We start from the raw sequence: 23,624 nt of genomic DNA, 5'->3' as shown, positions 1-23,624 counted from the left end.
TGGATTGATCTCTTACCATTTTGAAATGTACCTCTTGATTCTAGTAATATTAGTTGCCGTGAAGTCTACTTTATCTGATATTAATATAACTACTTCTGATTTTTAAAAATTACTGTGTGCATGTGCATCAGCTTCCTAAAGCTATTGTAATTAAGTATCAAAATGAGGGCTTAAAACAAAAATAATTTATTCTCTTACAGCTTTGGAAGCTAAAGGTCCAAAATCAAGATGTCAGTAGGGCCATGCTGTCTCCAAAGGTTCTAGAACAATCCTTGTTTACCTCTCCCAAGTCTCTAGTGCCTCCTGGCAATCTTGGGCCTCTTGTGGCTTATAGCTGCATCATTCTGGCCTTCTTTGGCTTGTAGCCGCCTCCAATTTCACATGGCCTTCTTCCCTGTGAGTCTCTCTATGTTCTGACCTCTTCTTGTAAGGAGAGCTAGACATTGGAGTTAAGGCCCAACCCACCCCAGTATGACTTCATCTTAACTAATTATATTTGCAAAGACCCTATTTCAAAATAAGTTCACATTCTGAGTTTCCCAGTAGACATAACTTTTTTATGGGGGCAGGGGGGCACTATTCAAACCATTATAATATGGTATATTTTTTTCTCTTTTCAATTTCAACCTATTTATGCCACTGGGTTTGAAGTATTATTGTTTAATTTCCAATTGTAGACAGCAAAATGGCAAAATGTGGTTGGTGTTTTGTTATCAATTTGGCCAATCTCCCTCCTTTACTGTATTCTGTTTCTCCTCCCTTTTGAGATGCTAATGCTAGGAATGTTGAACCTTTTATTATCCCAAAGATCCCTGAGGCTTTTTTCCCCCCAGTCTGTTTTCTATTACTCTATCTTCAAGTTCACTGCCTTTCCTCTGTCACAGTCATCCTGCTCATGAGTCTCTCCAGTTTGTTTTGTATTTCAGTTATTGTATTTTTCAGTTCTGTCATTTTTATTTGGTTCCTTTTACATATTGTATTTCTTTGCTAAGACTTCATTTTATCCAGTTGTTTTCAAAGGTATGTGTAATTGCTTGGTACATTTTTATGATGGCTGCTTTAAAATCCTTGTCAAATAATTCTAACATCTAAAACACCTCCATTTCAAAGTCTATTTCAGAGACTTTTCTCATTCCAGTTGTGTTTTTCCTGCTTCTTGGTACAATGAGTGATTTTCAGCTGTATTCTGATATTTTAGCTTTATGTTAGGAGACCCTGGTTCCATCTAAACCTTCTATTTTAGCATACAGCCACCCTGTTTGGGTTGAGGCTCTGATTTACATATATTTGCTGTGGTTCCCATGACAATTTAGTTTTCAGAATCTTTGTGGTGCTAACTTGAAATGCTCAGTTCACCAGATGCCCCTGGGATGCCCACTGGCCCCTGCTGTATCACCCAAGGGGTGGAGGACAATTCTCTTGGCCAATTGTCAGTGGGACTCCTGTTTTCTTCCCCCTGCTAGTTCTGCCAGGCCAGCTGGTGTCTCTAGATGAGAGACGGGGTTCTCTGGCCACAGGACAGAGAGCTCTTCCCTGGGACAGGCCATGCCCCCTGCAAGTGCCTCCAGGCTGCCAGGTTTCTTTGGTAGGAGAAGGGAGTCTCTGGCCTGTGGTGATAGAGAGCTCTTCATACTGGGCCACTTATAAATTGAGTTTTAAAGATAATTACGATCCGAAAATTGTTAAGTAAAAGCATTGAAGGTTTTACCAGGCTCATGAATTTCTACAAAAATATTGCTTCAAGTGAGATTTCATTAAGACTGACAGCGAAACACAGGGAGAGGCATACTCCACAGCAATCATACCAGATAGCTTATGGAAAAATGAGTACTCACTTGAATAAGCTTGTCAATTATTTTCAAATCACTTATTACATCCTGCCAGTTTGCCTCTGTTTTGGGAAGACCTGCACTGATACAGCTGAAAGCAAAACCAAAGAGCAAAACATTTTGAATAAGCATAATACTGGCTTGATGAATACATAGGCAAAAGAGCAATCAAGATTTTCTTATTCCGATCAGCGAAAAGATAAGTGTTATCCTTGCCTTTGTGCATTCAACAGCTTTGTAGATGAATATAAACGCAGAATATACAGTACAACCCCTTGACACTTTAGACTAATTTAAGGGCTGACCAACTGGGATTAGAGAAAAACCTAATTTGGGAGGATAACTATAAATAACCTGGTGCGATTTATCACAATGGAAAACACACAGCACGTAATGTGTGGTAGTGCTCAGTAAATGTTTTTGAATAAAACTGCTGATATTCTTTAAGTAGCAGATCCATCAGACTTTTAAGTCTATTAAATTGGTGCAATTCTTTATATATATATATATATATATATATATATATATATATATACACACACACACATATATATATATTTTTTTTAATTTTTTTTTAACATTTATTTATTTTTGAGGCAGAGAGACAGAGCATGAACAGGGGAGGGTCAGAGAGAGAGGGAGACACAGAATCTGAAACAGGCTCCAGGCTGTGAGCTGTCAGCACAGAGCCCGATGCGGGGCTCGAAATCACAGACCATGAGATCATGACCTGAGCCGAAGTTGGACGCTTAACTGACTGAGCCACACAGGCGCCCCTATATATTTTTTAATGTTTATTTATTACTGAGAGAGAGAGACACAGGGCACGAGTGTAGGGAGGGGCAGAGAAAGAGAGAGACACAGAATCTGAAGCAGGCTCCAGGCTCTGAACTATCAGCACAGAGCCTGACACTGGGCTTAAACTCACAAACCACCAGATCATGACCTAAGCCCAAGTCAGACGTTTAATGGACTGAGCCACCCAGGTGCCCCAGGTGTGATTCTTAAAATAAGCAATAATCACTTTCATGGAATGACTCTGATAGTAAATATTCTTTACTATAGATTCAACATGCACCTTGCACATTGCTCAGGCTACGACTATGCTTGCCCTAGCTTTCTTCATAAATATTACAGACTTGAGCCAAATCCAGTCTTGAATGATCATATACTTACTCATTTTGGTAACACTGAAATTTAACATCAGGACAAAAGACTCATCATACACTGACCAAGTGACTGTGGAATGATTCTTCAAACTTCAGGAACCAATAGCTGCTCCCTGATGGATCTTGTACAGAAGCAAGATAGCCAATACTAATTTTTCCTGTGAGCAGAGATGCACTACACACATCCACAGCTCCCCACACCAGGAGGGCATCAGTAAGGGAAAGTGAGCTGGGAGTCATACTACATAACTACAGGTTGGGTACTTTGGGCCAACTGTGTACAGAGTGTTAGCTACATCTAAGAAAGAAGAAGAAAGTTAATAAAGCACAGAAATGTCTGAATGTTTATGAAGAGGAAAAGCAAAAGGCCTAAATAAAGAAATGTTTCCAATTGAGGGAGGATAAGGTTCAAAGGACAGGAGACTTCAGTGCCAGGGATAGATAACAGAGTAACACGAACAAGCCCTCAGTATCTATTTTTTATGTTGTGAAAATCATGTAAGATGTGAATGAGGAATGTACTTCCAAGTTTAGGTAAATGTTAAGAGATCCAGTTTATTGGAAGGGTATAACACTTAGCTGGGATATTAGCAGAATGTAGAAATGTTCAAGTGGGTGTTAACCAAACTTCCTCTGAGTGTTCATAATCTGCCCTCTATTGTTCCCAAATACTTAGAGCCTAAGGATTTAAGCAAACTGGACATAAACCAATTTAATAGAGAATATGCTGAGTAACAATGATCATGGCCATTAACATGATGATATTTAGGCTGAAAGATACAATTACCTCAAAATGAAGACAGGAATGCAAGCTTCAGTTAAAAAATGGCTGTTCAGAAGTAAACACAAGTAGCACTGGATGGAAGTACTTCTCAAATATGGTTTCTGAAAAACAGAATCATATGCAAAGCAGTTAAAACATGTTTAGTTAAAAAATGATATACATTTAAAATGATATTTTATTATGTTGTAGGTTCCAGGAGGTAAATTGATCAAAACTTCAGAATTAATGCTATTAGAATTAATGAAGCTAGAACTTATCTTTCTTCCTTTCTCCCTCCTGCCATCTCTGTCTCTTATGTGCAAAATTACTTACTATATATTTTTCCAGATGCATTTCAATGACGATAATTTTAAGAAAATTCCCATATTACTAATCTGTGTATATACTAATATCACTACTTACTTTGTTTCTATTATCCTTATTCTCCTCATATTTTTTTTTTCCTTTTTAATAATTCAACATATATTTTTTGTTTGTTTGTTCTTAATTCTCTATGGCATGTTCATTTTTTTTTTTCTTTGGATGTCATTGAAAACAGTTACAGACCCAACTAAAGATACTCTGTGCCATCCTAACAAGTGATACATAATAATTTTTCTTGGTGATTTAGGGAAATATTCATCTTAGAACTTCTCAGAGTTTTGATATGTTTGCCTGCCTCTTTCACACTGTCAAAGCCTTTACAGTTTCAGAGAGCCCTTGAACCACTAAGAATCTGTTTCATTTAGTCTACACTGAAAGGATGAATAATACCTAGACCTTGCCATCAAAGACTACACCATTCATTGAGTAGATGAAAATTCGAAGAACAAAACAGGGTGAGAAAAGTGAAATGATACATTTACAATGGCATGAAGAGCCCATCAGGGTGCTAGTAGAGTTCAAATACCTATTCCACTTACTTTCAAAATAAGAATAGTCCACACATGAATAGACCCCTGGGACACAACAAGATCTTTGGAGAATTGTCATATAACTTATCATGAAGTATCTGAGATTCAAGTGATCCTTTTGAAAAGTCCATATACTATCTCTACTAATTTTCCTTACCGAAATTCTCATTACTCAATGCCAGAGTAAATCCTTAAGTGTTGAAGAAGAACTGGCTATGACAGTGGGATTCCAGCAGCCATCCATCCAGAATACTTCCTACAATACAATCGAGGGTAAGGAATTAAAAACACGGTGGACTAGTGAGGAAAAGGACTAGTGAGGAAAAGGAAGGAAGAGAATTAATATTCACTGAGCACTTACTTTTTCATGGGCACTCATCAGTCACTTAATACATACATCACTTTTAAATTATTTTTTAAGTTTATTTATTTTTGAGAAAGGGACAGAAAGAGTGAGCAGCGTGGGGCACAGAGAGAGAGAGAGAGAGAGAGAGACAGAGAATCCCAAGCAGGCTCTGCACTGTCAGCACAGAGCCCGATGTGGGGCTTGAACTCACAAACTGTGAGACCATGACCTGAGCTGAAACCAAGAGTCGGACCTTTACCCCACTGAGCTACCCAGGCGCCTCTATACACATCACCTTTAATCCTCACAACAATCCTACGGGGTGGGGTTACCAGCATTTGGGTAAACTGCCCAGGCCCCAGAGCAAGTCCAAGACCACCAGGATTTGAGACCAGGTCTGTCTGAAGACAAAGCCCAAACACTTTCCACTATAGTATGTTCTTGAATTGGCAAATTCCAAAGTTGCATATTTACTTAGTAACCAGTAGAAGTCACCAAATACCTGGCTTCATATAAACCACTGACTGTTAATTTAATTTACAACAGAAGTATCTACTTCTACAGACATTGAACAGCTGTTTTCAGTCTTTGAAATAAATCACTGTTAATTGAAATGTTATTTGAGAATTTCATAAGTAACAAATTCTATTTTTTCTAATTCAAGGCAATGAAGAATGTGAGGTTTACACAGTCCCATATTCAACTCCATTTTATTAAAGTAAAGATTAAAACTAAGACATATAAAATATAAACAATTATTTTTGCCATCCTTTAAAAATAGTATGTATTTGTTGACCTCTCCACAAAAATCAAAATCTGCTTTGCCCCTGACATAAATATTCATTGCAATTAAGTTTTGTAAACTCAGTTAATTAAATTATTTTATTTTTCACATGACTTTTATGATATATGATGTATAAATCTTTATTTTTTTAATGTTTTATTTATTTTTGACAGAGAGAGTGCACACGCACATGCATGAGTGGGGGTGAAGCAGAGAGAAAGAGGGAGACAGAGGATCCAAAGCAGGCTCTGGGCTCTGTGCTGACAGCAGTGAGCCTGACAAGGGGCTTGAACTCATGAACCGTGAGATCATGACCTGAGCCGAAGTCGGACGCTCAACCGACTGAGCCACCCAGGCACCCCTGATATAAAATCTTTAAAAGAAAAACTAGTATTTATCTACATGTTAAACAAGACACTATGAGAGTACCTTCAACAGGAATGCCTCTTTTTCAAAAACATATTAAATTCAGTCATATGACCTGAATCATATGTACGATTTTAATTAAAGCAAACTCTCCTTATTCCTCTCAACCAATAATCATTCTCTTTGCCTGTATTATCTCAATGCTTCAAGTTTTTACAAAACTTCACAGTTATCTCGTAATTGTCCAAAGCCTCTTAAATTCCTTCCATCTTTTTGAGTTATGGTATCCCAAACTTCGCATTGGTCAAATAACAGTATCTATTGACCTGGGACTGAGCGGTACTGAGGGTGATGGAGGTGTTAATAAGGCCTTGGGAAACTACTGCAGTAAGCAATGAGGATTTCACTTCTGGGCTTTTGCGGCAGCGCATCTCCCCACGTGCAGGGTGTCTGACCCTTACCAGTGTGGCAGTGGACTTGCACTGCCCCGCCCAACCACCTCCAGCTGGCATAGGTCAAGGAGACTAAGTGCTGTGCTCAGAATGCTCCTACCAAGCATGGTGGAATGCAGCAGAAAACCACATCAAAAGCTTCAAGCAAAATAATGTTAATAGAGACCAATGGAGGAGAAAAGGAAACTTTTACAGCTTTGCCACCAACAAAAGAACTGATGTGGTTTCCTAGGCTAAGAGCAAAATATCTGGCTTTCAAAGCAGCTTTGGAAGCATTCAACCTGCCACCTACTAGTGCTGTGGACCAGTAATTTTACTAAAATATGTGTGAGTGTAAGCACGCACGTGTGTGGGTCAAAAATCAGTGTGGATCTTAAAAACTGAAAATGTAGAATACCCTATTCCTTTCTCTTTAGCCAGGACTCAATGTTAACTATTAATATAATTAATATTAATGACGGTAATATTATAATATGTATTGCTTACCTAGTGCTTTCGGTTTATAACATTATTTCCTATACAGTACTACATTCAATCCTGGCAATATCTTATAGCGAAAGACATTACTCTTATTTCACAGTGACGAAATTGAGGTTCTGAGAGGTTAAATGACTTGCTTCAGGTAAATGTCATGCATGTGGCCATGAAAATCTACCTCACAATCCAAGTTGGGCAGAAGGAGGAGGGATGCAACAAACTGAGAAGTGTAAGCCCCTTAATATAGGAAGTAGCTGGGGCACCTGGGTGGCTCAGATGGCTGAGCATCTGACTCTTGGTTTTGGCTCAAGTCATGATCTTGGTGGTTTGTGGGTTCAAGCTCCACATCCAGCTCTGCTCTGGCAGCGCAGAGCCTGCTTGGAATTTTCTCTCTCTCCTCTCTCTCTGCCCCTTCCCTGCTCTCTCTCTCTGTCTCAAAATCAACAGACATTAAAAAATATATACATATGTGAATAATAAAAATATATATGTGAATATACATACATATATATATATATATATATATATATATATATATATATATATATAATAAAAAGCCCTGCTCTCTAACAGTTTAAAAATAGGTCTTTCAAATTTCTTGTGTGAAACAGAATTCAAGTTCTTCCACATCCATTATTCCATGTGATTCTCACAAAACACTCGCTAGAAGTGGCTGAAACCAGGTTAATTACTTTCTGAGAAGGCAAATCTAGGTATGAAATAAATAAAAGGGATACTTCCCTTTATGTCATATTTTTGGAGAACTGGGAAAGCAGTGTTTAATCCTGGCGTACTAATGGCATATGGTCACGAAATGTCCTCACAATCAGCGTCTTTGGTTTGCCCTTCACTCAACTGGGTGCACGACTCCAGGAAATAAAGAAAGACTAAATCCCAGCCCTACACCCAAGTTGCTCACCAAGTTTGAGCAGGAAATTTTTTGCGATCTTGTGATTGGGTGTCACTGCAGGGTGGCTGTTGACCTTATGGTGGCACTGCAAAGCTAGCAGGATGTCACTGCCCAGGGGTAAGACATTGGGAAGAGTTGACAAATCAACACAGCTGGGCAGCTCTAAGAGCTCTAATTCCGGAGTGACTTGTGGAAAATAATTGTGCACATCTTGCATTCCATACCAATATTGTAGTCCTTCCCGGTGAGGAAATATAACCTAATGCACTGCCGTTTGGCCTTGTTTTATTCTGTTTCATTATTTACTCGCCTTGTCACACATTTAAAGTAAATTTAAAAAGGCTTAGCACAAAAGAAGAGTTATAAGTATTGGTTAATTTGGTAAACACATTAATCTGTTCACTCAAAAAAAAAAAAAACTAAAAGTGAGGGCAAACCAACGTTGCGTGCTTCTGGAGAATATAGAGAATGGAAGACAGCATTGCTGCCCCTTATGCATTTAGTAAATATTTACTGAGTACTTACTATGTGCTAGACATTTCTCTATGACCTTGGGATACATCAATCAATGCAGAGGACAGAGAACCTTGGTTTTAGGGGGAAAGAGACCATTTGTAACATACATAAACTATTTAATTATATATTTGATTAGAAAGAGGTAAGTGATATAGGGAAAAGAAAACACAAAGTAAGGCAAGAAGGATGTGGTCGCGATTTTGAATAGGTGATCAGGATAGAGTTCAGCGAGAAGAAAATCACATCAGAGATGTAAAGGCAGGAAGGGAATGTGCCCTAATACACCCAAGTAAAGAGCATTTGAGGCACCCGGAAGAGCTAGATCAAAGGCACATTGGCACCTGCATGTCTGTGAGTCTGAGGATCAGAAAAGAGGCTGAGGGAGCAAGCAAGGCAGAGCATAGTCTGAGATGGGGTCAGAAAGGTGGACAGGGAGGGGTGGCTCAGATTGTGCCCTTTCAGCCACTCCACACTCTAAGGATCTGAAGTGAGAAGTCACTGCAGCATTTTGGGCAAATAACTGATACCCTCTGAATGACATTTTAAGCAATCTGTCTTGGCCCCTGTGTTAAGGACAGGCAAGGATGGAAGCAGAGGTCCTGAGACTACAGGAATGCAGGTGACACACAGTGGTGGCTGCAGTGTGAGGGGTGGCAGTAGAGACAGGGACGTGTAGTTGCAGTCAGGAAACATTGATATGACAGAACCAACAGGATTTCCTGACAGACTGGATGTGGGCCATAAGACAACAAAATACTCCCAAGTCTTTGCCCTGAGCACCTGAGATCTGAAGCTGCCGTAAACTGAAACGAGATGGACTATGGGCCGAACAGATGCTCTGAAAGGAGGGGTCATATCAGGAGTCTTCATTTTGGACATGTGGAATTTGTGAGAGGCCAAGGGCACAGCCACACAGAAACATCAAACGGGCCGTTGGATGCAAGAATCTTGAGTTCGGGAAAGTGGTTTGAGCCTGAAATCGATATGGAGCTCATGATGCTGGTGGACTTCACAGAGGGAAAGGTAGAGAAGAGGACCAAACCTGAGCCAAGGTATTTCAATATTAATTAGTTGGGGGGGGGGCAGTGGGGGAGAAGGACCAGCAAAGAAAATCTCAAAGGGAAGACCAGTGAAAGGGGGGAAAAAGGAGAGAGTGTGATGTTCTAGAAATCAATGAGAATTATATCCAGGACAAGAAATGACAATCACGTCAAAGGTGCTGAGACTTCAAAGAAGATACAGATTGAGCCCTGACCAGTGAGCTTGTAACCTGGGGGTCATGGGTGACTCCGACAAGAGCACTCTCAGCAGAGTGATGGAGACAGAAGCCTGCCTGAAATGGACTGAGGAGAAAGTAGGAGGAAAGAATTTATGAAATGCTAAGTACAGGCAATGTTTTGCAGAATAGTGCTCCAAAAGGGAGAAACAAAAGATGGTGGAAATAGGTATTAGAAGGTAGAGATGTGCTGAGGGAAAAATCGAGGATGTTAGCGGGAGAAAGGACCATTGCCAGGACCATTGCCAGATGACGTTCTTGAAAAGGCAGGTGAGGATGAGAAAGGAATTTCATGCACAAGTGGGGCGGTGGCTAGGTCACCTGTTGTCATGGAAGGAAGGCTGAGGGTCAAGGTGGTGCAATAGCTAGGTGGTAGATAACCGTGGTGGTATATGTCCTCCACTACTGCTTCAATATTCTCAATGAATCAGGATAAAAAGTCATTAGCAGACAGTGAGGACAGGGAAAGAGGTGTTGGGTTGAGGACAGAGGAAAATATATGACAGAGGAGAATGACAAATGTAAGTAGGGTATGAGAGCCATGCCTATTGGAAGGAAGTCCATGGCCGTGAATGGTCAGAGAGTGAGATTCATCAGCATGTGCGTGTTTTCTGCAGCCACATTAAACTGCAAGGATCAGGCAGGCCTGCCATAGGTGGAGAACTGGATTTGATCATGGTCACGTATGCCAGCAACCACAAACAAGAGAGAGGCAAGGGACTTGAGGTTATGTGAGAAAGTACAATGGTGATATGGCCAGGAAATCTAAGTTTTTGTTTTTACTGTAAGACTTCATGGAGGAAGTGTTCCTGGAATCATACCTTAAAGAATGATTAGATTTTAGGGGCGCCTGGGTGGCTCAGTTGGTTGAGCGTCCGACTTCAGCTCAGGTCATGATCTCGCGGTCCGTGGGTTCAAGCCCCACGTCGGGCTCTGTGCAGACCGCTCAGAGCCTGGAGCCTGTTTCAGATTCTGTGTCTCCCTCTCTCTGACCCTCCCCTGTTCATGCTCTATCTCTCCCTGTCTCAAAAGTAAATAAAACGTTAAAAAAAATTAAAAAAAAAAAGAATGATTAGATTTTAGATGTGAGTAAAGACAGAGAGACAACATTCTAGGTTAGGTAGAGGAAAGAGCCTGAACAAGGACATACGCACACAAGTGCAGTGTGTATTCAGAGGAAAATGTGTCATTTGATAATAGTGTGAAAGCAGTGATAAGGAAGAATGGACAAAACTGTTATGAGTATATAAAGCAGGGATTGCCAAACATCTTCTCTAAAGGGACATATGTCAGCCTTTGTCTTACATTCTCGGTCACAACTACTTAAGCCTGCTATGATAGTGGGAAAACAGCCATAGATGATGTATGAATGAATGCATTCAGAACAGACAGTTGGTGAATTTGGCCCACAGGCTATCGTTTACAGACCTCTGACTCCTGGGGATCTCTTAATCAGTCCCAATTGGAATACAGCTGAGAAAGCGGTATGTTTAAACGTCTCAAATTGTCCTACCATTAACGGTACCAGCATTTTTTTCAGTAATTGCTTTTTAGCTGTTTTCAATTGACACTAATATGAAATTTTCAAATATGAAATTACATTAAACACAATCTGTGTTTGATATTAAAGCTTTAAAAAACACCCAATTTGGACTATGTTACTGTGGGTTCCTTTTTTTTTTTTTTTTTTTTTTTTTTTTGAGAGTGAGAGAGTAAGGGAGAGGGGCAAAGGAACAAGGAATCTTAAGCAGGCTCCATACTCGGCACAGGGCCCAATGCAGGGCTCGATGCCACAACCCTGGGATCATGATCTGAGCCAAAATCAAGAGTCAGACGCTCAACTGATGGGGCACCTAGGTGGCTCAGTTAGTTAAGTGGCCGACTCTTGATTTCGGCTCAGGTCACAATCTCACAGTTCCTGAGATCAAGCCCTGCACTGGGCTTTGTGCTTAAAGTGTGCAGCCTGCTTCAGATCCTCTGTCTCCCTCTTTCTGCCCCTACCCCACTCAAGCTCTTGCTCCCCACCCCCCTCTCTCAAAAATAAATAAAATTAAAAAAAATTATTTTTTAAAGTCAGACACCCAACTGAAGGAGCCACCTGGATGCCCCACATAAGGTCACTACTTTGACTTTTAAAAATTAATTCATGTAAGATCTGAAGTTGGTATTTAATTCTCTCATAAGGCCACACATCATGTTAACAGAGCCTGTAAATCTCACAATTTATCAAAATAAAAAAATAAATGATTAAGATGTTTCTTCTTTTAAAAATACCATTTCATATAAGGTTTACAAAATACATATTTTCAATATATATTTTCAATTAAACAATGGTTAAGTTTTCTGGAATACTTAAGACAAGACAAATTGCTTAATTATAGTGAAATGCTTCTAAAGCAAATCACAACCATTTACATGTCTATACTGCCAAGGACAAAGGCAGTGATAAAATCTGGACACCTTAGTTACCATGACTACTCAAAAAACATTAATTAAATAGATGGTATAAAAAATGAATATAGAAACACTTCAGGTAGTTTATCATCTAACAAAGACGATGGTACGTAAATGTAGCTGGAGGGCATATACGCTCATACCACTCTATGATCATAGTTCCATGTAGCAATATGTTCATGTGCTTTTTTTTGATTATTTGGTGCAAATGTTCTTGAAAAATGTGTTGTTGTTTTTGAAAAATGGTAGCTAGTATAATTCTCTAGGGCAGGTATAATGGACAGCTTGCCCAGGATAGCACAGCTATAATATTTAACCTACTGTCTAGGAATAGGTAATGAGATCTGTTCCTCTACCCCACTTTCCAAAAGTACTGCATTCAGAACGCTTGGGAAAGGTGAAGAAATTCTCCCAAACCAGAGCACAAAAGGAAAAATATGGAAATTATGAGATAGATCTAGAAATTCCAACATAGTACTGAAGCAGAACTCCAGAAAGAGCAAAGAGAATAGAGAGCAAGAATTAATTACAAAATGATTTTTACAAATTCTACAGAGTTGGAAAAGGACACTAGCTTTTACATTGAAGGGACATAAAAAGCATAGATAAAAAATGTGGTATTTTTAATTTAAACTCTCTAATTCCAGGATAAAGAAAACCATGCTAATAGTATTCATGGAGTAAAACCAAGTTACTTTAAACACAAGAATCAGAATGAATCTGATTAAATCTGTTACTTAAAAGACAATAGAACTAACCTTCAAACTTTAATGGAAAATGGACTTGACCCTAAGAAGGTATTAAAGAAAGAGGGAAAAAATACTGTTTCATAACAATATCTTAGAAAATGTAAGATCCACAGAATGTGAAAAAATAGTGTGAAAATGTATTTTGGGAAAATAAAAATGTCCAAAATAATAGAAAAAGATGTGGGATGTAAAAATAGGAAGCATAAAACAAATAACATTTATATTTGGGTCTAAATAATGGCACCATTCTTCTGAAGTATGTGGGTTTTTACCTACTTTATTCATTCATTTATTTTGCAAAAATGTGAGATCCTTGGGACACCTGGGTGGCTCAGTTGGTTAAGCTTCCGACTTCAGCTCAGGTCATGATCTCATGATTATTGGGTTCAGGCCGTGTTGGGCTCTGTGCTGACAGCTCAGAGCCTGAAGGCTGCTTCAGATTCTGTGTCTCCCTCTCTTTCTGCCCCTCCCCTGCTTGTGCTCTTTCTCTCTCTCAAAAATAAATATTAAAAAAAGTAAAAATAAAAATAAAATTTGAGATCTTTGTGGTTAAAAACCCTACTTATCTTGTCCATTATGTACCTCCAACACATAAAAGCACACTAGGTACATAATAAGCACATATTCTATGTTTGTTGGATTTGATTTTTCATTTGTTTGCAACTACATTGATCTTGTCCTCACAACCATCAACCTCTTCACTGCACTTGCTTCTCCATCCAGATGTCCCAGTTAGTCACTGTAATACTATGCTACATGGCATCCTAAATTCCCTCCACGTTTCATCTTTCTGCTATTTTTATTTTGCTAATTTCAAATTACAAGCTACAAAGCACTTCTGGAAAAAATGCATCATTATAACTTCTTGAGAACTGCTGGGCCTTTTCTACATCCAGCCAATAATTTCTTGCTCTCCCTGACATTCTCCACCACTTTTAAAATCCACTTTATTGAGGTATAATTTCAACATAATAAAAAACACCTATTTTAGGTATACAGTATGCAGGATTTTAACAATTGTATACATCTTAAAATCACCATGGCAACCCTAAAACACATAGATAGAAAACATATACATATAATCACAAAAATTGCCTTCAAGCGCCTTTACAGTCACTCTATTCCCAACCCCAATACCAGGTAACTACTGACCTAAAATGTACTTTCCCAAATAGTGATGCGGAAGGAAAAGTACAGATAATCTCTGTGGGAAAAGAAGAGGAAGTAAACACATGCTAGGATCATTATTTACTTACAGAACATAAAACACATTCATGGTGAGTAACTGCAAAACAATCAAGATAAAAGCTTACTACAGAAAAAAAAAAAAAAACTAAATATATATTATCATTATAATTTCCAAACCCCGCCCCTCCCCCCAAAAAAAGGAAAATAAGGCAATGAAAACTTGAGGAATCTAACAGAAGACAGCGGAGGCAGAAAAGGAAAAAAAAAATAGAGGAAGTATAGTAAAAAAATACAGAGTAAAGTGGCAGTAGTAAGTCTAAATATACAAGCGTATCCCTCCACACATGCAATGTGATAAAATTGTGATATGTGATAAAAACTACACCTGCTTCCTGAAAGAACAGACACTGAGACTGAGTTTAAAAAGTAGAGAGACAGAAAGACAGATGAATGTTAAAATATGCTATTTATAACAAAAGGAACAAAAATAAAATGGCACGAAAAGCTTGAAAATGAAAGAACAAAAAATGATATGCTTAAGCCAATATGATTATAGTAATAATAAATTATGGAAAAATTAGAATTCAAGTGGCAAGTACTAAGCAACACAAAGGCTGATACACATGGATAGAAGTTATAATCTTCAAAATATATAATAATCATGAACTTTATGCACCTAATAACATGGTTATAAATTGTATAAAGGAAAAACTAATAGAAAAACAAGGGGTTATTATAGATTTTAGAACATTTTTCAGAAATTTAAATGTGAAAATGAGTAGGCCTATGGTCTGTGGTGTGCAAGTAAGCTGGTTCTTTAAAACAAACAAACAAACAAACAAAACACTGATACATAGCATTTGCCAATTTCTAATGTGGAAAATACCCACTCATTCTGATTTCAAGCCACCAATGGTTTAACAGCTAGTTCATTAAATGCCTGACTAGCTACTTACTTCCACAAGCCAATTAGAACTGTTTTCAGCAAACCATTGCCTATGGTAAAATTTAAAAGCAGAATGAATAATGTTTCATGTAGTATGTATGTCTTTTAGATTAAATAGATATAGATAGATGAAAACATTCTACCCTACAGAATAGCACATAAAATACTCATAAAAGTTGCCCATGACTTAGATCTAAAATGTCCATGTGCCAGACCTAAAACAAAGCCTCAAAAATTATAAAAATCTGAAAGCATATATGCCACATTATATGATCACAAACCAATAAACGTTGGATTACTGAATGGAATCATATTGAATTACAATAATATTAGTAACTTTGAATTAAAATCAATAATAAAAGAAAAGAAAAATTCTAAAATCTGCCCACTAAAAAATGTAAAATGATACTTTTAAATAATGCTAGTATAAAAGATAAAGTCAATATGAAAAGTACACTTCATTAAAAAAAACTGGGGGCACCAAAATCTGATACCAATACTAAATAATAGTATCTCAAAAAAGAAAATTATATGGCAATCTCTTGTGAACACAGATGCAATTTTCCAAAATAAAAAATTAACCAATTCAAGGGTGCCTGGGTGGCTCTGTCAGTTAAGTGTCTGACTGTTGACCTCAATTCAGGTCTTGATCTCACAGACGTGAGTTCAAGACTCGCATTGGGCTCCATAATGGGCATGAAGCCTACTTAAAAAAAAAAAAAAATTAACAAATTCATCAAGCAGTGTTTTAACAGAGTACAATTAAACGACTAAGTAGATTTCATTTTTGAATTGAAAGGATGATTAACATTGGAAAGTTTATTAGTGTACTTGCTATATTAAGAGATTAAAGGAGAAAAGTCATGTGGTTGCCTTCATAGACAGGACAAAACTCAGCATAAATTCCTAAAATACAAAATGTCAAAATATTCTCCAACTGATAAAGACTATTTAATACAAACCCGCAGGATTCTTATCTGGGGCCATTTTCACTATAGGTACAGAACAAGGAGGCACACAATCAGGGCTGCTAGTCAACACTGATATATGATCACAGCTACGTAGGTTCAAATCCTGGCTCTCTCACTTACTATCAGGGTGACCCTAAGACATGTATATACCTTGGTTATTTTTCTTTCTAAGTCAGTGAAATGGAAGATGAGCTCAGAACATACCTCCTATGATTACTGTGAAGATGAATGCTTTACATGTAAAGCACTTTAGACACTGCATGAAACAGGAAAGAGTCGTAACAATATTTATTAACATTACCTTGGCAATTCATCAAGAACCTTTGAGAAAATATGGCAAGCATCATTATTACAAATTACAAATTTAAAAAGTAAATTACAAATAAAGAAAGTAAAACTCAGAAGTTGAGTAATTTGCCCAACATCACACATGCTAAGAAGGAAGTTTCAGAATTTAGTCTTGGCTCCTTCATTCACTTATACATTTATCAAATATTTACTGAGCACCTAATATGTGTCAGTAAGTAATTCTTCCTCTAAGGACACAGCACGGAAAAAGGAAAAAAAAAAACAGAAAATGTGTAATTCTAAAGTTTGACTACAATGTCCTCAATTACTATGGAGAACAATAAATGCAGCATGTGTGAAATTAATCTCTGTTTTGTACAGGATGGCAAGAAAGACCTCACCAATAAGATGGCATTGCATTTAAAGAAAGAGGGTTAGCAAACACTATCTGAGGAAATAGCTTTCCAGGAAGAGGCAACAAGAAATGCAAAGACCTTGTGGGAGAAGTGTGTTAGGAACAGCAAGGAGGCTAACTGAGTCAGAAATTCAACAGGTAAGGTCAGGGTTAGGTAAGGGAGAGTGGCAGGAAGTATATCATCAGGTAAGGACTTGGGTTTAACTGGAAAACTTGTGTGAAGCATCTTGAGCACTGGAAGGATGTGAATTGGCTTAGACTTTAAAGGCCGCACTCTGGTTGCCATATTGAGAAAGATTGTGTGGGCAAGCCTGGGCACAGGGAGACAATGTAGCACACGGTTGCTACAATAATCCACAATAATAGTAATAGAGATGCAGAGAGGTATATGTCCTGATGAACTGGATGTTAGGTATGAAAGAAAGAGAAGTGTCAAGGATGACTCTGAAGGCTTTGACCAGAAATGGCAAGAAGAGTATTACCATTTATTAAAACAAAGGAAGCTGTGGGGCGCCTGGGTGGCGCAGTCGGTTAAGCGTCCGACTTCAGCCAGGTCACGATCTCGCGGTCCGTGAGTTCGAGCCCCGCGTCAGGCTCTGGGCTGATGGCTCGGAGCCTGGAGCCTGTTTCCGATTCTGTGTCTCCCTCTCTCTCTGCCCCTCCCCCGTTCATGCTCTGTCTCTCTCTGTCCCAAAAATAAATAAAAAACGTTGAAAAAAAAAAAATTTAAAAACAAAGGAAGCTGTGAGAGGAACAGGTCAGAGAAAAGAGGAGTTCGGTTTTAAAAAGATTAAGTTTCATGGTTATTAAGTAGTCAACTTTATCAAGACATTGGGAGAAGCTTGATTTCAGCCCGAGATCCCAGAAAGAATTATGGGAATATTGATAATATACCAAATAAGCAATGAATCGGTGAGTGCAAAGGAAACCAGAGGCCTATTGGTCTTTACGATTCAGTTCTGTACAGCAGATATTTACTGGGTATCCCCTATGTGCCCGGAACTAGGGTTATAAAGGAGAATAAGCAGAGTCCTTGTTCTTCAAGAAGTTACAAAAACACACATATACTTTCATTATGATATCATAAATACTAAGACAGTTTGGGTATCCAGATTTTTAGGTTGAGAGAAATCCTAGAGGAGATGACAAAAATAGATTCCCTGAGAGAATAAATAAAGTTAGCCAATCCAAGGAAGAAGAGAAGGACTAACCAGGTAGAGGGGAAATAATGGGCAAAGGCACAGAGGCAGGAAACAATAGGGAGCATGCAGGTAAACCCCAACACTGTGAATTTCCATATCAAGTTAGAGAAAAGGAGTGGTAGTGGTATAGTAAATGATAAACGGGAGCCCTGCCTCACAGGAGAATTTGCTGTTCACTGTGTTCATGAGTGCTGTGGCATGATTAAATCTGCATTGGATATAGATCATCTTGACCACTGGGCAGAGGGTGTACATAAAGGAAGCAAGACTGAAGGCAGGAAAATGAGTCAATTATTATTACGGTAGTCAACATAAGGACTAAACTGAGGAAGAAGTAATAGGAATTGAAAAGTAATAATAATATTAGTTATCATAGTAATACTTCCCTGCAAAATTGGCAGGTCCTGTTGGCTGTCCTAGAATGTACGCTGAGGTGGGGAGGAAGAGTCTAGGATGACTAATGGCTTGTATGCTTTGATGGTAGGATAGTGGGATCACTAATTGAGATTGGACCCAGGCTGGGCTCATTTGAAGGGAAGATGGTTCACTCAGTGTTGGAAATGTCAAGTTGGGAAGGCTGGTGGGACACCAAAGAAAATGTTCAGGCACACAGATGAATATGCAAATCAAAGCTGAAGAGATGGCAGGGCTGGAGACAGAAGGCATTGGCTTAAAACCGTGAGTTCGGAGGAGAGCAAGCTAGAAGAACATGTAAAGAGAAAACTACGGTGAGAAAAGAGAGAACAAACATCTTTAACCTTTCTTTAGATAATGGCTTCAGTGAAAGGCTCCTAATTGCTTCAGGTTATTGGTCACAGCTAACGTGATCACACAGCAAGCAATTATAGCACTCTCATGGACTCTGATGGCGCATTTCCTTGAATGTAAGAAGCACGTTTTTTCAATGTGAACATTTCTGAAATAGGGTCACGTCTTATAAATGATCCCTATCGTCATCCTCAGAAAACCTGCTCTTAAAAAGACTGTGCTTAAAAAAAATGACGATGTTTCACCACCGGTGCACTGGAAAAAGAGACTATGAGGGATTTATGTGCAGGACGTATATTGAGAAGTGCCTTTAGGATCAGTATCTGTGAGGGAAAAAAAGCTCAACTGGGCAGAGGGAGAAGTAAGGCCATCACCACCTGGGCTTTGTGGAGCTCTAAAGCTGGGATAGCTCTCAGGAGTTGCACCAAGTTGGGGAAAGGAGGGCCTTTATAACACTCCCTCCCAAGAAACACTGGATGCAGGCTGCCCCAGGGGAGTGGGTGTGACCTTGGACAAGGAGAGTCTCTCCCAGAGAGAACTGTCCCCTGAGACTCTAGCAAGCAGTACTCCCAGCAGCTAGCATAACAAACTCTTCATTCCTTAAGATGAGTATGCCCACAGCACGCATCCAATACTAATGATTATTTAGGAATGAAGGAAATGCAGCATTTTTATCTCAGCATGATGTGATCTTACTATGATCATGAAGTATTAAACATAAATTTTCTCTGGCACAACCCATTTCAAAATCAATTTTAGTAAAAATATAGGTCATCTGAAATCCTACCCTGTTGGGGATAAAGTAGAAAAAAGAGCATTATTTCTTTAAAAAAATTATGTAAGGTCAAAAAAGACATCCACTGCAAAATTCCTAGGGATTTCCTCAAAAATATTTGGCAATGAAAGAGTAAAATAATCATGGTAAGAGCTAACCTACTGAGCACTTAGAATGAGAGGCAGATTTACCACAAACTCAGTGGTGCTCCCATACCTCTGTCTTGCATTGCCAATGGTGAGGAAGCAACAGTCCTAGCCCTGTAGTGGGACCCCTGCTTTTGGTCACCTTCTACCTCCTAGAAGTCATACTGGGTTTGTAAGCAGCTACTACCTCCCGGCAGGCTGCCGGAACTTCCTTCAATCTGTTTGGACTCTAATGATAATCTAGCCCCATTGGACCTCATGAAGAATCTGGACCTTATCTGTGACTCTAAGGATGTGAATGCAATGCATCAGGGCCACTATGGGTCCCAGGTTCTCAGCCACTTTATATGCCTTGCCCCCATCTCTCATAGCAAGACCTCATCCACAGGGTGGGGATGGGGAGCCAAGAGGGAACAGTAAGGACCTGGCCAAGCTGTGGAGGCACTGCCTGTCCGAGATCATGTCAAGTGAAACCCAAAAGCTGGATTTCTCCACAGTTTCCCTCCAAACAAGAAGGACCGCCTGAGCATGACGCTGTGGAAACAGAAATGCAGTGTTTCTAGTAATGCATTATCAAGGTAAATGAATACTTCCTAAACCATCAATAATAAGAAACAAATTTCTACCCACACTGCTATAGACAAAAATAAATTTTCTATTTGCTTTATAAAAAAATATTAAAAATCATTACCATATAAAAGAGGAAATCTGAGTTGTATGCAGACAAAAATTTGTAGGAAATAAAGTATATAAAGATGAGTTAGGGGGGTGTGTGGGTGGCTCAGTCGGTTAAGCTTCCAACTTCTGCTCAGGTCATGATCTCACTGTTTGCGGGTTGAAGCCCCGCATCAGGCTCTGTGCTGACAGCTTGAAGCCTGGAGCCTGTTTCAGATTCTTTGTCTCCATCTCTCTCTTTCTCTCTCTGCCCCTCCCCCACTTATGCTCTCTCTTCTCTCAAAAATAAACATTAAATTTTTTTTGAGCTCACGTTCTTTAAATTCTATGCTATACTGAAATAATCCATTTATAGATTCTTTTGATGCACTTTGATATGTAGCCTTTCATTTATCATTCAACATTTACTAAGCCCCTTTTTTGGTTAAGGGAATGTGCCAGGTGCTGGAGAGTATCAGGCAGATATTATATAGTTCCTACCCCCCACAAACCACAAAGACTAATAAGGAGACCCAAAATGCTGCAACAGAAAGCACAATAAAATACACAGGTTTTAAAAAGTGCTACAAATAAGTAAAGGAGAAATAGTGAATTAAACATTCTCATCTGCCAGGTGAAAGAGAGTGAGCAATGGTGTATGAACATAGGATACGTTTTCCTTTCATTCATGGAACATTGGGGAGCTAATGTGACAATATTTTAGAATTTCAACTCAAGATAGTGGATATATTTGGGTAACAAATTTTTAAAGTTTCATTTTAAGACTAATTAACACATATTTTCTGAGTACCTATGATGTGACTGGCATTTTGATAGGTATTTGGTGATCACATTGGGAAAAAAGTTTATATCTGGAAACAATAACAGAGCTCCTATAATCTACCCTCTTTTGTAATGAGGAAGCTGAGGCCAGAAAGATACGTGGCATATATTACAAGAGTCGTCTTTTTCAGGAAGCCTTTCCCTAAATGATCACAATCAGCTACCATTTTACTTTTTTCTAAACTCAGCACACTTTTATGGCTCTTGTCCTTTAGTTGGGTCTTGTTTTTTTATATGGAGATCATGAGCTTTTTAACTCTTTTTTAAATGATCAATGGTACCTTTAGATACATAGCATCTAAAAGCTATACGCTTTTTCCTCAGAAAAATGCACATAAGTACATGTCCAAAAACTTAAATAAAATCATCTTAATATTACAAATTCAATCCTCCAGAGGTCTCAGGATCCCAGATTAATAATCTCTCTTCTGGATTGCTGGCTTCATAAAATGATTTTTTTCTTATCTATGCCCATAATACATGCGTAAAATACATTTATCTGTGTATCTCCCATAGTGCTTAAAGTTGCAATCAATATGATAGAAGCTTAATAAATTTCCACCAATTCGAATTATCCAAGAACTAAATTGTAGCCAACTGAAGACACGGAACCAGCCTCAACTGCCTGCCTGGTCACGTCTTACACTATTTCATGATTTCTCTTAAAAACAAAAAACACCTAATCATTGCCATTGTGGGCTCAGTTTTACAATGGAGGTAAAATAAATGTCCAAGTACAAACTTGGTATAACCACTTAGATATGACGGTACATGGAATAACAATTCATGTTTAGGAAAGGGCAGCACCTCTAACACAGAAAGTACTCAGTAAATATTTGGAGAGTGACTGTGAACCCATAAATAAATAAATAAGAAATAAGAATGAATAAATGCTGCTGCAAATGGAGAAAGCTTTGGGATGTAGTGGCGATTGTGGTTACTATTGAAGAGTGAGCTGTGAGGAGCACCAGATGTTGTCTGGAAGTGTTGACTCACTATATTGTACAGCTGACTAATATTACACTATTAGTATGTTAACTAACTGGAATTTAAACAAAACTAAAAAAAATAAATAAATAAGTGACTAGAATTTGAATAAGAAGGAGGCTAGCCCAGCTAATATTGATCCAGTATAAATAATAACACCTGAGTATGAGAAAACCTAAGAGGTGCCATTGAAAAAAAAGGTATCAAAGGAAGTCAAAGGAAATTGTAGAGAAGCAAAATTTGTCATCCCAGGATGTGTCTCTTTGGCATGTAGATTATTCTAAGCTGATTATTTTTAAGAAACAGAAGGTTCCAGAAAAATCTTTGGCCTTCCCCCAACTGCCTGAAAGAATTTAGAGGACCCACCCTGGGAAGGGAGCTACCACCAGAGATAACAACAGTATATAATATGAGCTAGGAGTGGTAGACAGGGAGGAAGTTAGCAAAATCTGTTTGGTAAAATCCTTCTCTATGCCCCATTGCTTCTGTATCACCTAGCAAATATTTGTTTACCAAACATTTGCTCTTTTTCATCTTCCTGTGAATTGTCTTCCCTCCCATTGAAGTCCCAGACCCCATCCTCTTCTCCTTAGCTCTGGATGGCACATAAGCCTCAAATGCCTGACTGCTTATGGGCCTCATAATCTTATGGAGCCCCCTACGTACATAATTCAATTTTATTTTCTCCTGTTAATTTGTCTCATGTCAACTTAATTCTTAGACCAGCCACCAGAATCTTAAAGGGTACAGGAAAATTTTTCACCAATAAAACACATTTGAATAGTCAGGCTGGTGTAGGATTACATATGACCTACAAAATGAAGCTGAGGGATCTGATTTGATTTTCTAAGCAATGGGATACTATTTTAGATTCTTAGACAGTAATGTTACCTACGAATTGTCCTTGACAGGAATTAGTAATTAAATGAAAAACTGAAGAGAAAAATGTCACATATCATTTTTTTAACATCAGCTAGTAAGAATAGTCAGACTAGCTGTTCATCTATTAAACTATTACCTTAATCTGATAAACAGTCCTTCTACTTTAATAAATACATTTGTGATTCCTGGTAATTGACAGTCATCACTTTTACAGGAAAAGGGAAGACCTGAGAATTTGTAGTTGATTTAATGTTGAGCCCATGTGTTAATTATTAGCTGAAAAAGTACAGGGTTGAGTCATAATTAGTTGGTATCCACATCTATATGAAATTTTCTAGCATCCTCAGCACATATGCCTAATAGGATCTCTCTTCTGGATTGTGACCCTCTTTGGCTACTAATGCTCTTCATTATTCAATCTCTACAAATCTGTTCACGGTATGATTGGGATATAGTCCCCTCTAGAACTCTAACTAGGAAGCCAGCATCCATCTTGCTAATTCAGATGGAAAGATAAACACTAGAGGTCATATCACCTCCAATGCATGGCTGGA

General features: G+C 38.5%; 1 protein-coding gene across 3 annotated transcripts in view; it reads right to left on the bottom strand.

Moving 5' to 3' along the window:
- IL15 (interleukin 15) overlaps positions 1 to 23,624 on the bottom strand; it is a 79,163-nt gene that overhangs the window by 9,509 nt on the left and 46,030 nt on the right. For all 3 annotated transcript variants that reach the window (XM_060654108.3, XM_060654110.3, XM_060654112.3), the window contains exons 2-4: positions 4,833 to 4,931; positions 3,786 to 3,883; positions 1,836 to 1,920 (exon numbers count right to left, since the gene is read on the bottom strand). In XM_060654108.3, the coding sequence (XP_060510091.1) occupies positions 1,836 to 1,920; positions 3,786 to 3,883; positions 4,833 to 4,844 (195 nt within the window). In that variant the 5' untranslated portion in view covers positions 4,845 to 4,931. The remainder of the gene's footprint in view (positions 1 to 1,835; positions 1,921 to 3,785; positions 3,884 to 4,832; positions 4,932 to 23,624) is intronic.

This window comes from Panthera onca, chromosome B1 (assembly GCF_046562875.1).
Source record: "Panthera onca isolate mPanOnc1 chromosome B1, mPanOnc1 haplotype 2, whole genome shotgun sequence".
NCBI classification, from domain to species: Eukaryota; Metazoa; Chordata; class Mammalia; order Carnivora; family Felidae; genus Panthera; species Panthera onca.
Note: the sequence above shows the minus strand (reverse complement) of the source record. Positions and strands in the feature narration are given on the sequence as shown.